At 41.0% G+C, this 21,702-nt stretch overlaps 2 protein-coding genes across 5 annotated transcripts; one reads left to right on the forward strand and one right to left on the reverse strand.

Moving 5' to 3' along the window:
* Positions 1-14: 14 nt before the first annotated feature.
* On the reverse strand, positions 15-12,771 carry SHPK (sedoheptulokinase). 2 transcript variants are annotated; one of them, XM_062592185.1, is made up of 8 exons: positions 12,305-12,771; positions 10,740-10,881; positions 7,729-7,912; positions 6,336-6,488; positions 5,039-5,214; positions 4,689-4,889; positions 3,562-3,851; positions 15-75 (listed from the first exon to the last, which is right to left on the reverse strand). In XM_062592185.1, exons 1-8 carry the CDS (start codon positions 12,467-12,469, stop codon positions 73-75), a joined length of 1,314 nt encoding a protein of 437 aa, XP_062448169.1. In that variant the 5' UTR covers positions 12,470-12,771; the 3' UTR covers positions 15-72. The 2 variants fall into 2 exon arrangements, with proteins under 2 accessions (XP_062448169.1, XP_062448168.1); XM_062592184.1 differs by lacking the exon at positions 15-75 and having other exon boundaries at positions 3,457-3,851.
* A 94-nt stretch (positions 12,772-12,865) lies between these two features.
* Positions 12,866-21,522, forward strand: CTNS (cystinosin, lysosomal cystine transporter). 3 transcript variants are annotated; one of them, XM_062592610.1, is made up of 11 exons: positions 12,866-12,997; positions 13,497-13,570; positions 14,842-14,920; positions 16,067-16,151; positions 16,242-16,345; positions 17,296-17,427; positions 18,195-18,294; positions 18,383-18,502; positions 19,514-19,684; positions 20,128-20,245; positions 20,614-20,824. In XM_062592610.1, exons 2-11 carry the CDS (start codon positions 13,507-13,509, stop codon positions 20,742-20,744), a joined length of 1,104 nt encoding a protein of 367 aa, XP_062448594.1. In that variant the 5' UTR covers positions 12,866-12,997; positions 13,497-13,506; the 3' UTR covers positions 20,745-20,824. The 3 variants fall into 3 exon arrangements, with proteins under 3 accessions (XP_062448594.1, XP_062448593.1, XP_062448592.1); XM_062592609.1 differs by lacking the exon at positions 12,866-12,997 and adding an exon at positions 13,174-13,209 and having other exon boundaries at positions 20,717-21,522; XM_062592608.1 differs by lacking the exon at positions 12,866-12,997 and adding an exon at positions 13,192-13,216 and having other exon boundaries at positions 20,717-21,522.
* The last annotated feature ends 180 nt before the right edge of the window (positions 21,523-21,702 follow it).

The raw sequence follows: 21,702 nt of genomic DNA on the forward strand, positions 1-21,702 counted from the left end.
CAGTTTGCTTCTCCACTTCATTTGTCTGCAAAATTCTTCTATGCACTGATGATTTTTAGAATCAGGGTAAGTTCACTAGAACAACAGGGAATACAGGAATAAAATCATTAAGAATAATTCTAGAAGCAGAAGCATCAGTAGTTATTTTTCCCAGGGGTTTTGCAAAGCTTTTTACAAGAATTGCATTATGTTGCTGCTGGTTTTCCCCCCTAATTGCATTTAGTAATGGACAATCCTCTTCAGATTTCCTCTTCGAAAATTCACTCAAAAAAAACCCCTAAAAAACACACCAAATGATGCAATTGTTCCTATGGATCAGAGTTTTATTTCACTCTGCAAAACTTCCTAAAATATACAACAGCTCTTCTCTGAAATCATTCACCTTTTCTGGAGGCTCTTGACAGCTGTCATAAAACCTTGCCAAGTATCTTAAAAATAAATCTACTCCGAACAGAATTAAAGAAAAACCCAATGACAGAAAATCCTAAGGCCACTCTACCATTCCATGTTCCTACTATGTTTTGTTTAAAAATATACATGTAAGAGTTTTCAAATGTTATCATCATTAGGAAAAAAAAAATCTAATCCAGGTTGGTTTTAATCCCCTAAAAAATGAAGAATTGTACCAAATATTGTTAAATCATGTTATATCACGTATATAGGATCTCTCTGCCAAACACAATGCTGGAGAGACCGCTCCAGTAAGCTGAGCTGGTAGGCTGTAATTGTTATGCTAGAGACTCTAAACACCTAGCTCCTGAGGTCTGAAGCTAGATGAAGAAATTACTGGATGAAATGATCTGGTGTATGCTTTGCAAAAGGTCAAACTACAGGATAAGAAATCTTTCTAGTCTTACCATCTATTAAAAATAATATATTTGTCTATGTAATAGGCAAAGTATGCTAGTTTACTAATTACACTCTAATATACCATATACTAATTTTACTATACCAATTATACTATCTTTACTAATTATACTACCCAAAACACCCTACAGTATTGAGATCTGGTGCTGGTGCTCCCAGAATTTTGCCGAACAGAGCATCTGATTCAACATTACGATTAACTCCTTCGCCATTTGCAATGCAGGGCTCATAAGGGAACTCATACATATGGCTCAGCAAAGGGTCTTCCTCATTCAAACTCAAAGCTTCTCACTGATTCCTTTTGCTAATTGCTCCTTCCCCCTCCTCTCCCATTCCTGGCTTCAGTTCCTTTCAGTCTTATCATGCCATGATGAGTGCACTTTGGGAGCTTTCTGCTGTTTCCTGAGCTTTGATGCCTCCCTCATCAGCCTCCTTGACTCATGTTTCCTGTGAAGATATTACTTCTCTCTTACGAGCAGCATTCCGTGACTCTTGTAATGACTGTTTGAGGTATCATATTCCATCTCAGGAGGGACCTGGTTTAAAGGTGTAAGCTCATTAGGAGATGTGAATGCCTATCGAAATAGGCCAGTAATAAACTAGAAGGAAATTATTCCTTTTTGTTGGGCCTGCATCCTGCACCCACACATGAGCGTGCAGGCTGTGTGCTGTGCTTGCGAGTGAATTTTGCCCGCTAAGAGCTTTCTCTACCACTGCAAATGGAAAAGTATCAGTAGATATGCTAGAGATCCTAAATATGTATCCAAGGCTTGTCTGCAGATCAGAGATAGCCTTTTCCTTTGCTAACAGCACTGGAGACCACTGCAGCCTAAAGCCAGACCAAATTTTACTGGCTTCTGCAAATGGACAGTTTGGTTTCATGGTTAACAGCAGCTGCAGTGCCATGGTAGAGAAGTGCAACAGCAGCTGCAGTGCCACGGTAGAGAAGAGTTATCAGCTCTTTCCACAGCTATTCGATAAAAATGAAAACAGATCTGCTGATACAAAAATACTGTAATAACAAAAAAGGGAAAACAATATTTAACAAAACCAGACTTCTAACAAAATCTTTCAACTGCTCTACATTTTGCAATTCCTATTTATGTCAATATTCTATAACCACGACACAGAACAGAGGCATGGAGGGAGGCTGGAGACAGACAGAAATTAATCCATCTTTGTAATTAAGGTCTCAGAACAGCTTTCTCACTAAGAAAATGAGGCAATTCTGATGTTGTTAATGTGCAAAATGGAAATATGCATCCATATTTCAGTTGAAATAGGTGTTCTAAGCAACAAAATTCTGTCCAGATAACACAAAACTGTCTTTCTTACTTCCCAATCTCATTTGAGTGAGAAAAGGCAGACATCCATCTTGTTTTAGACTGGCAAATAAAGCTTGAATGTTTTTACATTAAAATAGAAAGTAGGGTGAGAAATCAGTTTTAAAAGCATAGTACAGGGGATAAAAAAAATCAGAAGTTTTAAGGGAATTCTTATGATCAATACTCAACACTAAAAACTAGTTAAGAGTATAGCGTGACAGCTGCCATGTTAAAGCTCACGTGCATAACACAATACACGAAGGGCAGAAACATCTTCAAATCAAATACACTAAAATACCTGGGCATTATATTTCAAGATCAAATCATTGTTGTGGACCATCTCTCAGAAATGCTAATTGTGATTGGGCTCAAAAGTAAAATCAGTTCAAAGAGATGAGGACTGAATGGGCTTCATAAAACTTTCCAGGTTTGCCACAATCTCTTGTTCATCACAAATTCTGATTGTTCCAGAGAAGCCCTGATCCTCTCTACCACCCAAAAAACAAATATAAAATAATTACATACTGCCAAATAAGGAAAATAGTTAACCTCACTCACACCCTGTGAAAGTATTCTGCATTAGCGTATAAGCCCTGCATTTCAGGTATCTCCAGTCATGGTACTGACCTAGTGACACTGCTGACCTGAATCCACTGCAACAGACCTAGGTGATCACAGAAATAATCCTCCATGTTTTATTTTGATCATTTTGTTGACATGCAAGCCAAGGCTGTATTTCATCTTTTACAGAGACAACATACAGCACGTAAAAAATGGCATTCATTCTGCGCAAGTGCCACCAAACTCCTCAAACAAGCTTGAGATCCCAGTCTGCTACCTATATGCATGTATACTATGAGGCAGCTTTTAAGCACAAGATGTTTCTAATGAAGGTATCAGACTAAGTTACAGAAAGCTACTCATCTCTCTTAGCCCTCCTAAACATATTTTCTACCAGGAAAATGAGCCTAGCATGAAATTATCATCTTATGCAGAAACTTAATGGATCTTTCCTAGTCACTTAGTCAAATTTAATGTGGTAATTTCTTCTCATTTCACAAATGGAAATGATAGAGTAAGGAACTGGTGGCCCCTCTGTACACCCAGAAGTAGAAACAAATGTCAAATACAAGCTGTTTTTTGCTGTGATGAGTGAGATGGTAAGTTGAATGCAACTCCAGAAAAAGTCAGGAAGTGAAAGAGAACACTGTACATCCAGAGAAAAAAGAAGAAAGTGCATGTCAGACTATTCCAAACAATGACTTTATTTTCTGTGCAACATCACCATGGCAGCCCCCACAGCAGCATCAACATCCTTCCCATAAATCACAGGGAAGGGAAAAATCCTTTCCGCCTCCTGCCTCAGCACCTCATTCCTGGCAAGGGCACTCCCGGTTCCCAGAATCCTCGTCACTCCTGTCTCCATCAGGCGCTCAGAGGGCAGCATGGAATGGAGATTTTCAATGATCCCACGGCACAGAGCTCTAGTTACATGACCCAGCGAAAGGTCAGAGACAGAGATATTGGTCACCGAAGCCAACTGCTCAGGCATGTGCCTCTCTCCAAATATTGTTGGATGGATTGAGAGTCTGCTGTTGTTTTGGGCCAAGGCTGCCTTGATTATCTTTGTATAGATAGTAGACTCCTGAACCTCAAGGCCTGCAAAAGGGAAATACCATGTTACTAATTTGAAGGGGTCTAGGATATCTTACATGTGGATATTTAAAATGGACACTGATCCACCTGCTCAGCAAAATGCTGTATATCTGTTTCTCCCTGTGCCAAAGATAACTGCTTTTCCAGGAGTTGATGAGATGGCTTTCTCATCATCCAAAAAACTGTGATACTAGGAACTTTCTCATTTCAGAAACTGCCATTTCTGATAATACAGATATCCTTGTTTGCCTACGCTGTGTGAAGTTGCACAAAGCAACATCACTAAAGACACTAATGGCAGACTTCACATATAATCCAGACACTGAAGCAAAGTGCAGAGTTTCCATCAAGAATTTGCTGAAAGAGTAACAAATACAAGAATTCACTGCTCCACTGCAACACCCAGGAGAGGAATAAAAGTCTGTAAAGACCACATTTAAAGCACTTAGGAAATATTACATGAGCCTGAGTCTTAAAATCCATTAAAAATCCATTAGGTATTTAGAGTTTTGAAAATTTGCAGCAAAAGGCAATTGATATAATCAGAGAACTCTTTTGAACTGCAATCATGGAAAATCAGCAACTGTCTTCAAATTTGCAGCCCCTTCCTTTTGAAACATATTCTCTCATATTCTTGAAACAAAAGAAAAGCCAAAATCTAATGTGTCCAGGCATGACTGCCCCAGCATGTTCATTAGCTTCAAAAGAAATTCTAGCAAACATGACCCAAGAGTTACCCTTGTTCCTTACAGAGCACAACAAAACAGCTCCAGGCTTGTTCTTTTGCCTCAGCTACCCTGATACCTAGCTGATTAACCCTAATTTTAAGCTTTAACTTACCCAACTCTGCTGTCCACTGGGCCACCACATCCACAAACGTTGCTAGAACATTGCCTCCGTTGAGTGATGCGGCCACTGCCAAGTAGTTACCATCGAAGTAGGGAAAATAAGTAACAGCTGAGAAAGGATCTGGTGTCTCTGGAGGCTGGAATCCCAGTGGCATAGAGATGGTCAACTGAGCAGAAGTGCTGATATTGAGAACTAGAACACAAAAGAAAGAAAATCAGTGTTTTACCAGACAATCCTGAAGGAGGATAGTGGGGGGGGGGGGAGGAGGAATCAAGATTGATTAATCACACAGATACAAAAACGAGGGTCTTAGCTGCTGCCTATCAACTACATGATCATACCTGCATCAGTCCTCTCAGTCAGACAGGAATAAACAGAACACTGGAAATCTCCCAGGGCAATTCCGACTTCTGCTCCCTTGGGTATTCCATGCCATGCATAGATTGTCCTGCCTGCAGTACTGCCAGGGTCTCCCACTTCTGGAAGCAAGTGAACAGGAAAGCCAGACTTTTTCAAGCTGCAATCAGAACAATATAATTGCAGGAAATCAGTATGGGAACATGCAACATGACTACAAGGACCTCTTTGAAGTCAACCTGGCATTTGTGACTGCTGGATTTATGGATGCTTTCACCTATTTAGAAAGTCGCACTTTGGACCAGAGCAGCATTCCCATTCCACTGGCTGAGTGGACAAGAACAGTCTAGGAGAATAAATACTTTTACTTTATATACAAACTGATTACCTGAGATTATACAGCAGTACCTGCACAGCAAGTTTAAGCTAATGCTGTCATACACATAGATAGTTCCAGAGATAACAGACAATCACAAACCCAGCCTAAAGAAAATTTTCAGCTTTCAAGTGCCAAAGAACTCAGAGCTGTTATACAAACAGTTAGTGGTTCAAAACCAAATGATAAGTATTTATTCCAACAAACTTCTTACACAAACCGCAAGATACACTATGTTGCTACAGCTACAACACTTGATTAGTGAAAGATCAGTGAGCTAGACGAAAGCTTCTGTCATTCTTTCAAGACATTAGAAATTAGTTTACCTTCATGAGAAGAATATCTTTTCATCCTGGAGTCCTGGCCTAACCTAAGACCTGAATTGTATAAGGTCCCATCTGAAAGAACAAATCATTAAACACAAAAAAGACCCAAACCTCATTTCCTGTAATTTCCCGTAAGACTCCCTATAGCCTATTATCTTTTAGATAATACAAGTAAATCTTAGTGGTCACAAAGAAGTTCAGCTGAAACAACTAATAGCTCTCTTTTATTATCACATAGGTGATAGCACATGGGCTGCAGCAGTCACCTGTCCATCCCATCATCATACCACAGAAAGGAAGAGGAATACTTCTGTATACAAGGCCTCATGATGAGCTTCTCAGCTCTGTTTTCTCTAGTTCTAAAAATACAGTGCCAGATTTTATATAATTTAAGCATTATGTCCCTTACAAAGCACAGCTATATGGCCCACACTCCTGTATGGGCCACATCACAACAGATTAGGAGTGACTTTCAATCACTTTCTATCTGTAGCACTTTCATACTTAAGGCCCAAAGAGACATTCACATTGCCTGGTACAAGCAACATGTAGAATCCATTGAATGATTTTAGCACTTACATGTCAGTATTCCAGCTTTTGCTTCTGGAATTAAAATATCCCCAGCTGGCAGCATTCTGGACAGACATCAGTGGCTTCTTCAGGTCACACAGCATGGCAACCACATAGTCTTGGATAGTGCCAGCTGCATCATAAGACTTCAAAAAATCTGGACTTTTGAACAAAACATTAAAAAATAAAAACAATGAGGAGTGTTTCAAGGCATGAGGTAGCAAGAATATCTCCAGTGCTACAACGACCTTCAGGTATGTGTGATCTCATCTCCTAACAAATAGTGAACCAGTAGCCTCAGTGATCAACCTATACTTTTGGGTCTTTTAATGGAATTTGTTTTCCAAGATGTTACTATAGCAGCAATAGTTAAATCCTGATGGAAGATGGAGAGAGATCGGCTTTAAGGAAATGAGCTGCCCAGATTCAAAAACACACCATTGCAAACTTGTCAGGAAGTTAATAACTATTTGCACAACAATATCATTTTGTTGATTCTGGAGCATTTGAGAAAAATAAGAAAATTCCTGCAGCTTTAGGATCTACAAATTATATGAAAGGAAATGTACCAAATGGTGAAACAAAACAGGAATAAACCAGCTTGGACTCAGGATCAATACAACACTGAGGTAAGATCTGGCCACATTCTTTACATCTGTTGAATACACTTTGGAAGAAATCAAGTTTTTCCCGACTTTTATATCACCTAGACTAATTGGTGAGGAAAACATCAGCTCTTTGAAAAGCATAGCATACTGAGGATTAAATTGTCTGAAATCACTGAACAGCAAGTCCTGCTGATGTCGAGTCATAAGTGAAAAATTACATCCTCTGCAAACATGCCACAACAAAGCAGACCGTCAGTTCCATCTCACAAGGAGCTCAGTGGCTAAGGAAGGAAGGAACTGGAATTAATTTAGGGACTGTTTCTTTAGGATGTGGCAGCAAGCAGCCAAAGCAATTCTGTTACTGTCTTAGGCACGTTTGTACTTTTAATAGACAATCTGCAAAAGGCAAAATTTCAGTGTTCAAACTGTATTATCAGACCTCATTTGAGCAGGAGATTGGACTAGAATTACTCCAATCTTTTAACACTTCTGTTACTATACGGGCAGAGGTTTTTCTTTTTATTAAGAGATCTGTAGTATTTTTATAAGGTTAGGTTCTCTTGCATGCTTGGCTGCACACAGTTTATATTGAATATACTGGTATTTTAAATATTCTTTGACTATTTAATTAATATTATGATTGCAGAGAAATGCAGCATCTAAGCCTGTAGTGACATTAACCTGCTATAGAAATACTAACTGTCATGTAAGTTCAAGATGAGAAACTGCCAGTGAAACAGCCTGATACAAAACTCCTTCTGGAAAACAATCAAACAAACAAAAAAACCCCATACCTCTTACTTAAATACCAGTAGACCGTGGCACATCCGAATCCTGTAGCCAAGCTGATATGTGACTGTGGCTGAGGTAGAGAAGACAGGAAGCTAGGGCTGCAGCGGCCATCTTGCCAAGTAACCAGATTACTTACCTCCTCAGGCTCAAAGGTTGGGCCAGTTCCACTCTCTGTCCATTTGCAACCTAAAACACAGTGTCCGAGAAGTCCAGTGATTCCCCACAGCATAGTCTGCCCAGCATTCTTCATTTCTGGATATCCAGATAATTTGTGCAATAAATTGGAAAAAGAACTTAAAAAGAGCCAGTAGAGATTGCATTTAAATGAATTAGTCATACTTTTCAGTCCTAGATAATATCCTAACACCATAATCCTTTGCTAAAACAGGGAATGCTGTCCAAAGCATTCCATTTCTGCTAGCACTCCTGTGACTTAAAGGAACAAGGAACTTGCACCGTGAGATGCTAATGATACAACTTAAATAACAGGTAACACACCAAAAATGTGCAATTTTGCTAAGAGAGGTAATGACCTGCTATGACACTGCTCACATACAAACCCTTAATTAGGATCTGTCACATCATAACCTAAGAGAGAATTGTATTAGTAGTGAACTGTATACAACAGATAGCACAGTTATTTCCACCTTTTGAGTCAAAGCGAAAGGAAATCTGGCTCTGTACTTATTAAGCAAGGGACTGCAAAGTACCCTCCTGTTATCTACAATAAAGCTTTGCTGAAGGCAAAATAGGGCTTAATTCATTTTTTTCTTCAGTTTCATCAGTCCAGCACGTTTCCTCTGAGCAGACGACACTATACCTTTGAAGTCACCTTCACATTTTTCTATGCAAAGGCTACAGCTAAGTTATGGAAACTTTTCAGGGCTGCAAGGAACCCTCTCAGCAATGTCTGCTATTACTCCAGTCCAGTGCACTACTTCCTGCTCTGACATGCTCACTACAAGCAGTCCTGCAAGGCAGCTAGTTTATGGGTCCTGCCAGAGCAACAAACTAAACACAACTTGAGCTCAAGCATGTGATGTTTGCTAGCACTCTTCATGGCATGGTTTTGGCCTCTGACAGCTACTGCTCCCCCCAGGCATTGCCTAGCCACACTGCAAGGATAGGACAGAGTGCTGACTCTGTGAGCGAGGCTACTTTTTTTTTTTTTTTTTTTTTTGGCTGGAGGGTGGGGTAGACTTTTGTGGTACAGATGCAAGCTCTGCTGTGCCACTTGACCTCTCCTCAGCTCACAGAAGAGGCCTCAAGCTGCTTTACTTACTAGTACAAACATACCCAAAAGAGTATTTCCTGGACTGGATTCAGGGATTTGAAGTCATACTCACACAATAAAAAGCAGCAATGAAAGCTGGGTAGAATTATATGAAGCATGCAAAGAAAACATATATCTTTGGTTCCCCTTGGTTCCCTGTTCTATCAAGTCTGTTTGAATTGAATTTCCAATTGGTTTGTTTTTCTAGTTTTAAATGGATTCAAAGAAATATTATTAACCATAAATCTAACCCTAAAGGATGCTATTAAAGATGTAATTTGGGTCCCAAAGCACATAGATTCACTTAGTCTACTCAAAGCAAATGAGAGCAAACAAACTCTCTCCCCTTACTGAATGCAAGAATTGAAACAAAAGTGACACGTGGCTTTAGGAAATAAAATATTAAGCAATATTGCAAAAAAATCTATGTCTATGATGAACCCATGAGGCATTTTTACACAGCTCTTGGGACAGCTGGAAAGCAAACAATAGTTCCATCAGCCTTTAGAAATATTTCTTCATAACAATTCTAATAGTTAAGGTAAAATTATAGCCAGTAATGAATAGCATACTATCTCTTAAAGCAATTAAGAATCTAATAACCTTTGACAAGCAGTGACCAGTACTTTTGGGAAATCTGTTCTGTGGTTTACAATAAATCTCCTTAATTTGCATAGCTTCCTCCTATTGTTATTTTAATACTTGTATAATTGCTCAGATCTTCACATTGTAAGGTAAAGAGAATAAAGACATGGAACCAGTTTCTGAAACCTGAACCAAATGCCCTAGACTTCAGTACCTTTATATCAGTTTAGTCAAGAAGAGAATCTGTCCCTGGCTCTCAAAGCTAGCAATCTAAGCCGTGAATTCTTCAAACATCCTTACTGTCACAAAGATTATTCGAGTATGTGCACAATCAAGCCCCATATGACTACCTCACTGTGTTTGATTTCATTTCTGAGGTCCTGGTCTTTCATTCTACAAGCAGCTGTGTATCCAGCATCATGACCATAATCCTTTTCTTTTCCTCCTCACAGAAGTATAAACAGTAAGATCAATGTAACATTAGAGGCTATGACTTACCAGAAAAAAAAAATGCTTTGAGTTTTTTTTTGAAAATAACATAGACAGAAACCATCTTTTACCAGGCTTCAATTCTTTTCCTGCTCTGCTTTCAAATAGCATTTCTAATTAGGATAGCAATATTCAGTGTTGGCTAGCTAATGCTGTGCATAGTCTCAAAAATCTAGTGTAGTTTATTTTTCAAGGCATACACAGAACTTAAAATTGCTACTGCAAAATCACAGGAAGGTATTAAGATACTGGACAGCAACTAGTTAAGTTTTTTATACGGTGAATAACAAAAAAAAAAAAAAAAAAAAAAAAAAAAGTAATTCACATGGTCCGGAAGTTCTTCCAGTTGGCAGCAGATAGCATATGATGGACAAACAATTGTCAAGCTACAAATATGCAATTCCTCCTTCATATTAATAGCTCTGCTGACTCTACAGGGCTCTCATAAGACTAAATCCTTTAACTGGTCTGTGTAAACATGGTTAGCTGTAGCAAGCAGCTGACATTCCAGAAACTAAAGCAAAACCTCCACAGATCGTCTACTGATTCTGTCTTCCAGAAGACCAAAGTGAACATGCAGCAATTTCCTACAAATCATTTTAGTGCTAAAAAATTATTTTCTGCATCATAATATTCAAAATAGGAATGCCAAAGAATTTATGTTACCTTGATCTCGTTTCCAAAACACAATCCCATGCATTTGTCCTGAAATACCAATGTGCCTGACACTCTGAAGTTGTTGCTGGGGTAGAGCAGCAAGGCATTCATTCAATGCTCTTATTATTTTCCAGACGTTCTGCTCCATGCCCTGCAATCATAAAGCGTTATACCAAGCATAAAGTCATCAGGATTCACTCACTGTATTTATTAAAGATGCCTACTCTAGCCAGAAGTGAACAATATAATTCATTTAGCTTAAAAACGTACATTAGAATAACATTCACTCCTAAATTGAAAGCAATAATGCAAAAAAACACAAACCACAAAACCCCAAACTAGCAAGTTGAGACTGACATAACACCTTACACTGAAGACCAAATAATTCTTGAAATAATTTCTGATTCTAAGTTATTAATTCCATTTTTATTGCTCTTCTTTTTCCTCTCAAACATGATTACCTCATGAAGAGGTTCTGACTTGCATGCACTCTCACTTACTCCCTCCTAAAGCCCCTCCAATTCACTTATCATTGATTTTGATGAGGCTGATGCTTCATTTCTGGATATTCTTTTCTTAGATCTACCCAGAAAACTGATCTTCTTGGTAACCTGACCAATTCATGCCACAATGGAAACTGTATTGCAACTTCTACACTTTTAAAGATTCAGACTACTGAAGTTTGTGACAGAAGATTACAAGCAAAAACATTTAAACATAGTCTACACACAGATGTGTACTATTCTGTATATACGTACTTTTGGCTGCATAAACATAACTGTAGGAAGTAGGTTTAATATCTCTGCTCAGGCAAGACGCCTTGGACACACTACAATACTAAGCTGGGAGAATGTTGCTATATATATATATATATATATATATGTATATATATATATACACACACAATTTTATTTGATTTGTGCTTTATTAGATTGACTAACATAATGGATCTAAAGTCCTCTAACAGGAATACATACTCTTGGGTATTTCAAGCAGTAATTTCCAGTTATGATTCCATCTTACACTAATGCAAAAAAGACCCTTCCAGTAGGCAAGTGGTTGTTGTTTCCTGACCAACAGCATCAAATACGAGGCAATGGTTCATGGGAGAATAGTTTCAGATTGCCTTATGACATCTCTGAGCCTACAGTGGAAGTGACGGCAGACTTTTCCAGCAGAAAGTCTGCAGAATTAGTTTTTCTCTCTGTGGCGCCACTTAGGGAATGCTGCCACCATCCATCTCCATTTTTAAGCAATTAAAGAATTCCTGAGGATTTACCTCTCACCTAACAAACTCATTGGTTCTTGTACTGTTTCAGTTCGACCTGACCATTTCAGCAACTTGTCAACACCTTGATCCTTCTTAAAACAGGAGGCTTTACTTGGCTTTCTTGAACAGTAAACAGAGAGCATTTTAATCCTGATCTCAGATACCCAAACACACGCAGCAACCATCTCCCTTGTTCTAGGCACCAAAACAACCCAAGAAGGACACTCAAGTTGGCACAACCTGGCTGCTCCAAGGGGAGGCCGCTGCCTGGGGGTGACCAGCGATGCCCCCCGCCATGCCTTACCTGCGGTCCAGCGCTCGAACTGGCCGTGTGCGCCCGTATCTCCCTGGAGCAGCTCTCGGCCACCTCTCCCCCTACCACCAGGGCAGCTTTGACGGAGGTGGTGCCCAGGTCTATGCCCAGCACGCAGGCGGCGCCACGCCTGCCCGCCGCCTCGCTGCCTGTCATGGCCACCACGGCAGGGGTGGCTTTCGCCTTCGCCACCCAGGAGGCACCGCCGCTCCTCGCTGATGCCTGCCCCACGTGCTGGGGGCACACGCAGTGCTCGCGCTGGTGGTGCACGGGGACTGGGAGGACTGGGCAGACTGGGCGAGCGGCCTGGACTCTGCCCTGCGGACTCTGGCACTCAGCGCAGAGGAGGCCTCAACTCAGCAGCGCCTGCACACTTTCCCTCCATATTGAGTGTGGTGAAACCACCTTTTCCCTCCCCGGAGACCTGCGCGGCTTTCAGCGACAGCCCAACACAGAGACAAAGCCGCAACCGGCCCCCTCCCGCCGCAGGCCTCCCGCATCCCGCCTCACGGCCCCGCCGCCGCCCGCTCCGCCACACCCAAGATGGCGGCCGAGGGCGGCCGCACTGGCGCTACGCCGGCTCAGGGGCGTGAGGCGGGGAGTTGATAGGCGGCCGCCTCACGTGAGAAGCACAAAAGGGAAGAGCCGGAGGTGCGCGGGACAGAGCTGCGGCGTTAGGAGGAGGTAGGCGCCCTTTCCCGGGCACCCATCCTCGGCGCCAGCCCCCTCCCCCTTAAAGCGCGGCACGGAGCCGCTTACCCGCGCCCCCTGAGGGCGGGGTGGCGAGGACTACAAGTCCCAGCGTGCACCGCGCCGGCCGCCTCGGGCGGCGGGGGCTGGCAGAGGCGCGGGGGCTGCTGAGACTTGTAGTCCAGCGAGGGAAGGGAGTTGCTGAGGTGAGGGGTAGGTGCCCGGGGACTGGAGGCGGCCGCTGTGAAGGGGCAGCAGCTCTGCGGGGCAAGCTATGAGGGGAAAATGTCCCCGGGGGTCTGGGCAGAGAAAGGGGCCGAAAGGCCGGTGCCCTGTCGGGGCCGGGGGCAGGGCAGGTGGCTGAAAGTCCCTTTAGGAGGCTGGGCTGGGGACAGGGAGCCATTTGGCGGGTGCTGCCCCTGAGGGGATGGGCTGGTGCTGCCCCCCGTAGCGTGTGGAGATGAACAAAGCTTCTTTTCCCCTCCTTCTGCAGCTCTGCCAGGATGGGGACGAGATGCCTGCTCCCCTCGTTGCTGTGCCTCTCGCTCGCACAGCTAGGGCCTGGCGGTGAGTGTTTGCCCAGGACAGGGCCGGCTCTTGGCTAGTAGGAGGTGGAAGAGCCATGCTTTGCAGGGGTAGGTCCCTCATGGTGCTTCTCCAGGTGTCCTCTCGGCTCTTCCTTCGTGCCTCTCCTCGGACTTCAGGTGCTCCCACATGGAACCTGTGTGGTGGGCTAGATGGAGCGCTAGGGGAGCGCACGAATTCGTCCCTGCGAACATGGTTTTAATACTGTGTGTGGAGCAGTTGGTGATGGACTGGGGAGCTCTCCTGCACTTAAGTAACTTCTTAAGAACACTATAAAGCATCAAGAAAGATGCGCATCACAGCTTCTGATGCAGATAATAACTATACAACTTCCTGCAATAGTGCTTCTTGGCAATTTATTCTTATCTAAACAGAGCTTCTCAATTCTTTCTAAATATATCAATTTTCAGAAGGCGCTCTAACTGTTACATGAGGCTTCTGACACACTAGAGACTCAACATTACTCTAAGGCTAACCGCTAGTATCTGCCACTTCACTGTATGTAGCCCATGTGCTTTTTCCAGACTATCATTTCAGCTCTAGCTGTCTTGAACATCATAGTTCAGGAGGCAAAAGAGGGTACTGATCACACAAGCAGTGTTAGAAAATAAGTGTCCAGAGCAGCCCATTTATCTTTATTCATATATCTGATCTTATTTTTACATAGCTCTTTATTCTTCCATCACTTTTATCCTTCAAACATACAGACCTAAAATTACTGACACATGATTATTTATCATTTTTTATATCAGTTACTGGCATTTATAATCTGGGCCTCACCTTGAATGTCATGTGGTATAACTTAGCTGTACATTTCAGAGCCATATAGGAAAGCGCTTGAGAATCCTAGGATAATAAATGCATGTTCTTTTGAACATATGAATATCTAGTTTGAACTTGTGGCTCAAGCAGCATTTTTAAACTGAACTTGGAAGACCCCAAATTACTAGGATAACAGCAAGAAACAATTAGCATGAGTTTAAAATAACATATAACTTCTGTTGGCATGAACTTTTGTTGCACTTTGCATATTAAACTTGCTTCCTTATGTCTTGTTCCAGTGACAGTTATTTAGTTCCTCTTTTATTTAGTTTGCCTTGAAATAAGCTGTAGTCCCTTTGTATGTGTATTATTTCTATTAAAATGACAACAGAGACAGCATTTGATGAAATCTTCCTATCACAAAACAGCTACTTCATCAGAAGGAATGTCTGTCATTCATAGTAATTGAGTGGGGGTTTTGTTTTCTCCAGATGGAGCCATTGTATGGTCTGTCCCTGAAGTGGTTTCATTAGAAAATGGAAGTTCAACAAACATCACTATATCTCTGAGGTAAAATCAGATTGCAACTTCACTTTCTTTGTGAAACAAGGGAGGAGCTAGAGGGTGGGTATGCAGAGTGAATCTCATTTGTGTGTGACTGGCCACTTCTAGACCATTAAATTGTTTTAAAACCAGTTTGGACCAAAGTGGTGCAGAAGCCTCACACAGCCTTGTGTGAAGTGTCTCCAACAATATTCCTTGTCATCTGTATGAAAGCTGTAGCACAAAAAGATATTCTGTTCTGTCTCTCCTATGTTAGCTTATTTAACTGTCTGCTTAAATGAACTTAAGTTTCCTCCACCTCCAAAAAACAAAGTTTAAGAAAAACTTGTGTTCCCTGGAAGGGTTACTACAGACTTTACCAAGCAAACAAAACTCACTGCTTCTAGCAAAGAAATGCAACTACACTTGGAGCTGCTGCATCTGAGTCCCATTGTTTAATGAGTGCAGTTTATCTGTGTTCTTGTTTCGTCAGCCTTTTTCCGGGGGGGGGGAAGCATTAAATATTCAACAACTTTGAGATCTCAAAGGAGTGGTGGTGAGGGGAAGGGAATAGTCAGATGACAATGTAGTAACTGTGGTTAGGAAGGAAAATGGTTAAACATCGCTGCAGCAGTCTAGAACTCTTATTATTTTGCAAAGAAAGATACAGTACTGTAATCTAGTCCATGAACAAGTACAAGCATTTGAATAAGTATAGCAGTACAATTAAAGTGTCTAGTGGAATTCTGGGGAGAAAGTTGTGCAGATTTCTATTTCAGTCAATTGATTCTTAGCCTGTAGCACTCCCATCACTTCTGCCTTCCCCTTCTCTCTCCCCCCCCCCACCCCCCCCAAATCCTGTCATGGTGTTTATTAATCCCTTGCTGGTATCATTTTGCTCTGCCACTTATGTGAAGAGAAGAGGGAGGTAAAATGTGGCCTTATAACTATTTCGTGCCCAACACTAGTTCTAACTAAATATTCAGAAGAAGGAATAGCACACTGCTAAATACTTTGGTGGTGTTCCTTTGCATACTAGGTGGATACTGTTATGTATGGACTGTCCATTAAGTTTGACAAAGCTGTAAGGAATTGGCAGATATTTTCCAATAGGCCTGAAGAAAAGTCTGTGAATTCAAGCACCAGTCTAACTTGGCTTTTCTATCTTTGCAGGGCTCCATTAAATGAAACATTGTTGATAACTTTTAATATTACATATTCATCAAAACATAGAACCATTGTTGAACTACCTAATGAAGTAAGTCACATAACAGGCTTCTGACCTTATGCAAAAACCTGCTGTTGGTATGGTGCAGCTCCTCTTTCCTTCCTCCATTTTCCCTTGCAGATAAAATTGCCTGCAGGTCTCACTAAGGTAGACTTTCGAGTGAAAGCAGATGATGTTGGGCAAGTTACAGTGTATCTTCATACCAGTAATTCCAACTTAACTGGGTGAGAAACTTTTTTTAGCTCTACATACTATCTTACTGCACCCTACGCATAGTGATTATTACCTCTTTTTATAGTCAAATAGTTAATGAGACAAGAGTGGTATATAGTCAGGAAGATAAAGTGACCCTCCAGCAGTCCTCAAGGTCTTCAGATAAATACAAAGTATGGAATCAGAATGGTAGTCTAGGTATCCTAGATTTCATTACCAAATGACCGAGGTCTCATGGCTTTCTTGACTGGTTTAATATCCCCTCCAATGTGTAGTCTCAAAACTACACATTAGCCCTCCTGATCCACAAAGCATTTGTGTAAGTCCAATGTGTTACTGCTGTTACTTTCTAGAATTTGCTCTGGAGTGGTAAATAGTCTGATTTTTAGGTTAAAGGGGCCTGCAATCACAGATGCTACTGTCCTCTGTAATAGGAAAACCGTCTAGCAACATGGAGAAAACTGGATTGTATGCAGTGCCATTTGAGCAACAGGCAAATAACATCATACTCCTTTCTTCCTCATTTTACTTCTGCTTTTAAAACTTGCAACAAATGTAGAGGTCGCCACATTCATGAAATGTTCAACAAGACAGGCATGATCATGAGGCTTGGCTAGCAGAGCATGAAAAGTGAAAACTGCTGTTGCATAACAGACCTCATGCTAAGAGAGTGGAAACAATAGGCACAAGATGACCTGTTGGAAAATTTGTATGATACTAGAATGGAAAGGAAAGTCAGACAAGAAGAAAAGGGTTTAAGTGATTGAGGCAAGGTAGAAGTTTTAAACATAACAAGGACACTAAAGGAAAGGGGAAAAATTCAACTGAAACCAATGTGGGATCTTTACTGTTTTGTCTCAAATTCCTCAACTCTGTTTTCTCTATAACTAGAATAAGGGAAAATATCCTGAAAAAAGTGTGAACAGACAAATTGACTAACTCTGTATATATTGACCTTCAGATCAAGGATTCAATTTCAAGTGATTCACAGCATCATAGTGAAATATGCTGATGAGGTGATTGGCTGGATCTATTTCCTTGCGTGGTCTATCTCCTTCTATCCTCAACTCTTTGAGAACTGGCGACGGAAAAGGTAAAGAGACTTAAGATGCATTAGCAAGTTACTCAAGCACTTCTGAAAATCATGGTCTTAGTTTCAGTTATGTCCATCTTGGTTCTTGTGAATAATGCATAGAAAGACTGAGGAACAAAACAAGGCAAAGACAGCCTGAATAAATGTAGCCTCAGTGAACTTCCATGCAGGCAGGTCAGAGGAAGCTAAGTGCATCCTACAAATGCCTAGTTTTAAGATTTGGCATTCAATACTAATCTGTAATAGAGACTTTTAGTCCCCATTCCCTTTGGTGCCATGCTTTACATCATATAATCCAGCCACTTGTGATGCCCACCTTCCAATATTACTTACATTGCCAGCTGCTGATCAGATGATTCCTTGTAGTGTTATCATTAGAGCAGCTTCCTCTAAACTAAGTGACTGTCACAAGTAGAAAGATGAACACCTATGAAAGCTAAGGTATTAATTTTGGCAAAGAGGTACTACTGCTTTCACAGATTTAAATCAGTAGTTTTATGAGATTAGCTAAGCTCATGCAGGGCTGAAGTTAAACAACAGGGATGCAGACTTGGTAGTGAGAATTGTTCTGAGTACAGGTGTGGCATATAAAGGATATTTCTCCTTGCTTCCTGATGAACTCAGCATCATGTTACAATGCCAGCAGCTTTAGCTTACCTGAAAAATTGTGTATATATTGGCACATCCTAAAGACAAATCCTTCCTGGAACTGGCTGTAATGCTCTGATGCATATTTTTCAGACACTTTTTTTTTTTCTCCTCTCTAGTGTTGTTGGATTAAGCTTTGACTTTATTGCATTAAACCTTACTGGCTTCATAGCATACAGTGTATTTAATGTTGGACTCTTCTGGATTCCCTTAATCAAGGTAAACATGATTAATATTATGAGAGAATGAGGTTATTCACAGAGGAAGCTATGGTATCTGACTGATTTTTGGCTCCTCTTACCTTTAGGAGGAATTCTTGCTGACTTATCCCAATGGAGTAAATCCTGTGGCTATCAATGATGTTTTCTTCAGTCTCCATGCAGTAGCTCTCACTCTTCTTATAATAATTCAGTGCTGCATCTATGAGGTAGGTCTCAGTGCTGGACTGACCCGTCAGCTCTGGCAGAGCTCCCTCTGTCGGACACCTCCCAACACCCCTTTCTGTTCTCCAAAGTCATCTTTGCCCTTTGCTCAGCTTCTCTAGAATGGAGACTTCACAATCCAAGTGCCTTATCTTTTCTGAGCTACTGGTCACTCCAGTAAGCTTAGCTGTTTCAGCCTCATGGGTGTTCTGAGCTTATCAGTAGACTCTTTACGGATTCAAAATAACTAAGGCAAACAGCCAGGTTCATAAAGTTCTCAAACACATCTCTAGCCAGTACCTAGATTACAGCTCTACACAGTACAAATGCCAGTACCTGTGTTGCTATTTCCTCACTGTTTGGAGCATTCGTTAGGTTAGGGCTGGTCCTCAGATTACCTGCAGCTCATGAACTTTCTTCTTCAACCTATCCCCTTCCAAAACAGCTGAAGAGTCTTCTATAATTCCTATCCCATTCTATCATTAGTCAGGTGTTTTTTATTTAGTTCCCATTGTAGAAGCCTCTGATTTGAATAGATGGCAACTATTGCTAACAGATAACTAAACCTAAAACTGTAATGGTTCATTTATCACTACTGTTAGGTGTGATAATTTTTCTAGTAAAGAATCTGAAGGCAACAATGAACTCTTTCCACAATGGTATTAGCAGCCTCTTGCATAAGCAGGAAACTCTTGGTATCATCAAGCTAAACTCAGGATTGTTAAGCTGTGGGATTGAATAACAGGCATCACAAATCTTCAAGAATATTGCAGCAATACTGTTTCCATTTGCTCAAGGACAAGAGCATTCTAAATAAATGCTGCTGTCTGTCACTATTCAGCTCTTGCAAACCAATCAACTTTTGGCTGCTGTGGCACTCCATTTAGTCTTAAAATTCCCTTGTTGCACTAATTAGTGCAACAACGGTTTTGTCCTGTAACCTTACATAATGCTAAGCATATTTTTTGTCTTATGGTGTGTGGACAGTTTTAAATGTATCTGCATTTCTGTTTCAGAGAGCAAGTCAGAAAGTATCCAAAGTTGTTGTTGGACTATTGGCACTTGCATGGATTTTTACATTTACAACACTGTTTCTTGCTGCAGCTGAGGAAATGACATGGCTACAATTCTTATTTTGCTTCTCTTACATTAAGTTAGCAGTCACATTGATAAAATATTTTCCACAGGTAAATCTGAACTTTTCTGTTTTTATACTATATTCCTGTCACCCTAAGTGTGAAGTGTGTGTCCTTGAAAGTCTGACTAGACTAAGCCAGTAATGACGATTATTTGTTTTCTAGTGAAAAAAGTAGTAGGAAGGTACCACGTAATTATCCAGAAGAGTTCAGAAACGTTAATCTCAGGAATGCTCACTTTTTATTGGGATTGCCCAGAGCACTAGGTGATAAATCAACTTCTAAAATAAACAGAGAAGCCTCCACTGGGAGCTTTCTTTCCAGGAGGGAACAGCTGAACTTCACTTGCAGACCAGAGCAAGACTTCTACTAACTACTGTGATACCACACTAGGTAGCCAGGATTAAGGTCTCACAGGACTACTAGGTACTAACAGGTGTGACTAGGTGCAAACTGGCAATGAGATACCGACTAGCTTCTTGTTACACACCCAGGCATACATGAACTTCTGTCGGAAGAGCACTGAGGGATGGAGTATTGGAAATGTATTACTAGACTTCACTGGTGGAAGCTTCAGCCTCCTGCAGATGTTTCTGCAGTCTTACAACAATGGTAAGGCTGGAAGTGAGATGGTTGGGGCTTTTCTAAGTGGTAGTGCTGGGAGGAAATCCTGCTGTAAAGCAGACAACCTTGTGTGTTAACTTTGAAGGAGGATGTTTGTGTGACTGTGGGTAGCTGTTTCTACATTAAGAATAAAGAAATGTTTGTATTTCATCAAGTTAAACTTCTATTCTGAAGAAACTGCAAAACAACTATTAGTTGGCTTTATATAGCTATACGCTGCAACCAGTCTTCAGGTGTATCTAAACAGTCCAGTTAAAGATCAGCTGCCCTACTATGTGTTGACATTATCACTCAAGACAAGACAAACTTGTTAGTTCGATTAACTTGTGTTAATTCTCTAATCTTGCGTTTGACAGAACAGTGGAAGCTAATCTTTGGAGATCCAACCAAGTTTGGCTTGGGTGTCTTCTCAGTCATCTTTGATGTTGTTTTTATGATCCAACACTACTGCCTTTACAGGAGACGGGGGTATGAACCTTGTGAATAACATCTCCTACCAAGATAAAAACTTTATATGGGACTTGCCTCCATCCTGGCTAAGGGATTTCAAGATGTCTCTTAACCAGCTGCCAGTAACACCAGTTCTGAGCTCTATTTACTGACAACCTTTCTGGTACAGCATACAAGCTCTTGCCTTACCAAATGCTGATTGCCAAATGCCTTAAAGGATACCAAGCTATCTAGCCACTTACGGATGGAAGAGACTCTCATACGTGTTGAAGCTGCAAATCCAGCTTGGCTTGCGCTGTTGAAGCAATATGTGGCTCTCCTTCCACCAGCCACAGGAAGGAGAAAGATCAGGCTCACATCTTTCTGATTGTGCTTCACTTCCAAAGAGCCAGAGTTCTGGCTTCCAGAAATCTGAGATCATGTTTAATCCACCACTTAAATTGTTAATGTAGTGACAAAGGAAGTAGATCCATGGATCTAACTGCTGCTGCTGGCTCCTCGCAGACCAAATCACTGCTCATGTTGGGTGGTAACAGCAGTAACAGTACATGAAAAGGATACTGGAGGAAAATAAAAATATCCATGTTAGAAGCTGAACTCAAAAGAAGGCTACTGAGAAGAAACAGCAACTATATTCCAATTTCACTGAAAGCTCTTTCAGATGTGCTAAGATCAGTGCTCAGATACATTTATCTGAATACTTCTAGTGCACTAAATTAACTTTGCTTGGTTCTGTTGACATGCCTGGAGTCATATACTGTGGATGGTAAAGAATAAAGATTGTCAAAGGGATTATTTCAAAGTGATCATGTTAATTAACAGTCCAATGATTAAAGTTCCTAAATACGTGTTTTTGTTCCTGGCCAACATCCTAAGGTTCCAGGTAGAGATCAAGACCTTGAGCTTGAAGGTAAGCATTCTACCTCTTTTAAAAGAAGTGGAAGGAAATCTATGCATTTGTACTTGAACAATACTTGAATACTCAAAGTTTCTCT

Source organism: Rhea pennata, chromosome 20 (genome assembly GCF_028389875.1).
Source record: "Rhea pennata isolate bPtePen1 chromosome 20, bPtePen1.pri, whole genome shotgun sequence".
NCBI lineage: Eukaryota > Metazoa > Chordata > Aves > Rheiformes > Rheidae > Rhea > Rhea pennata.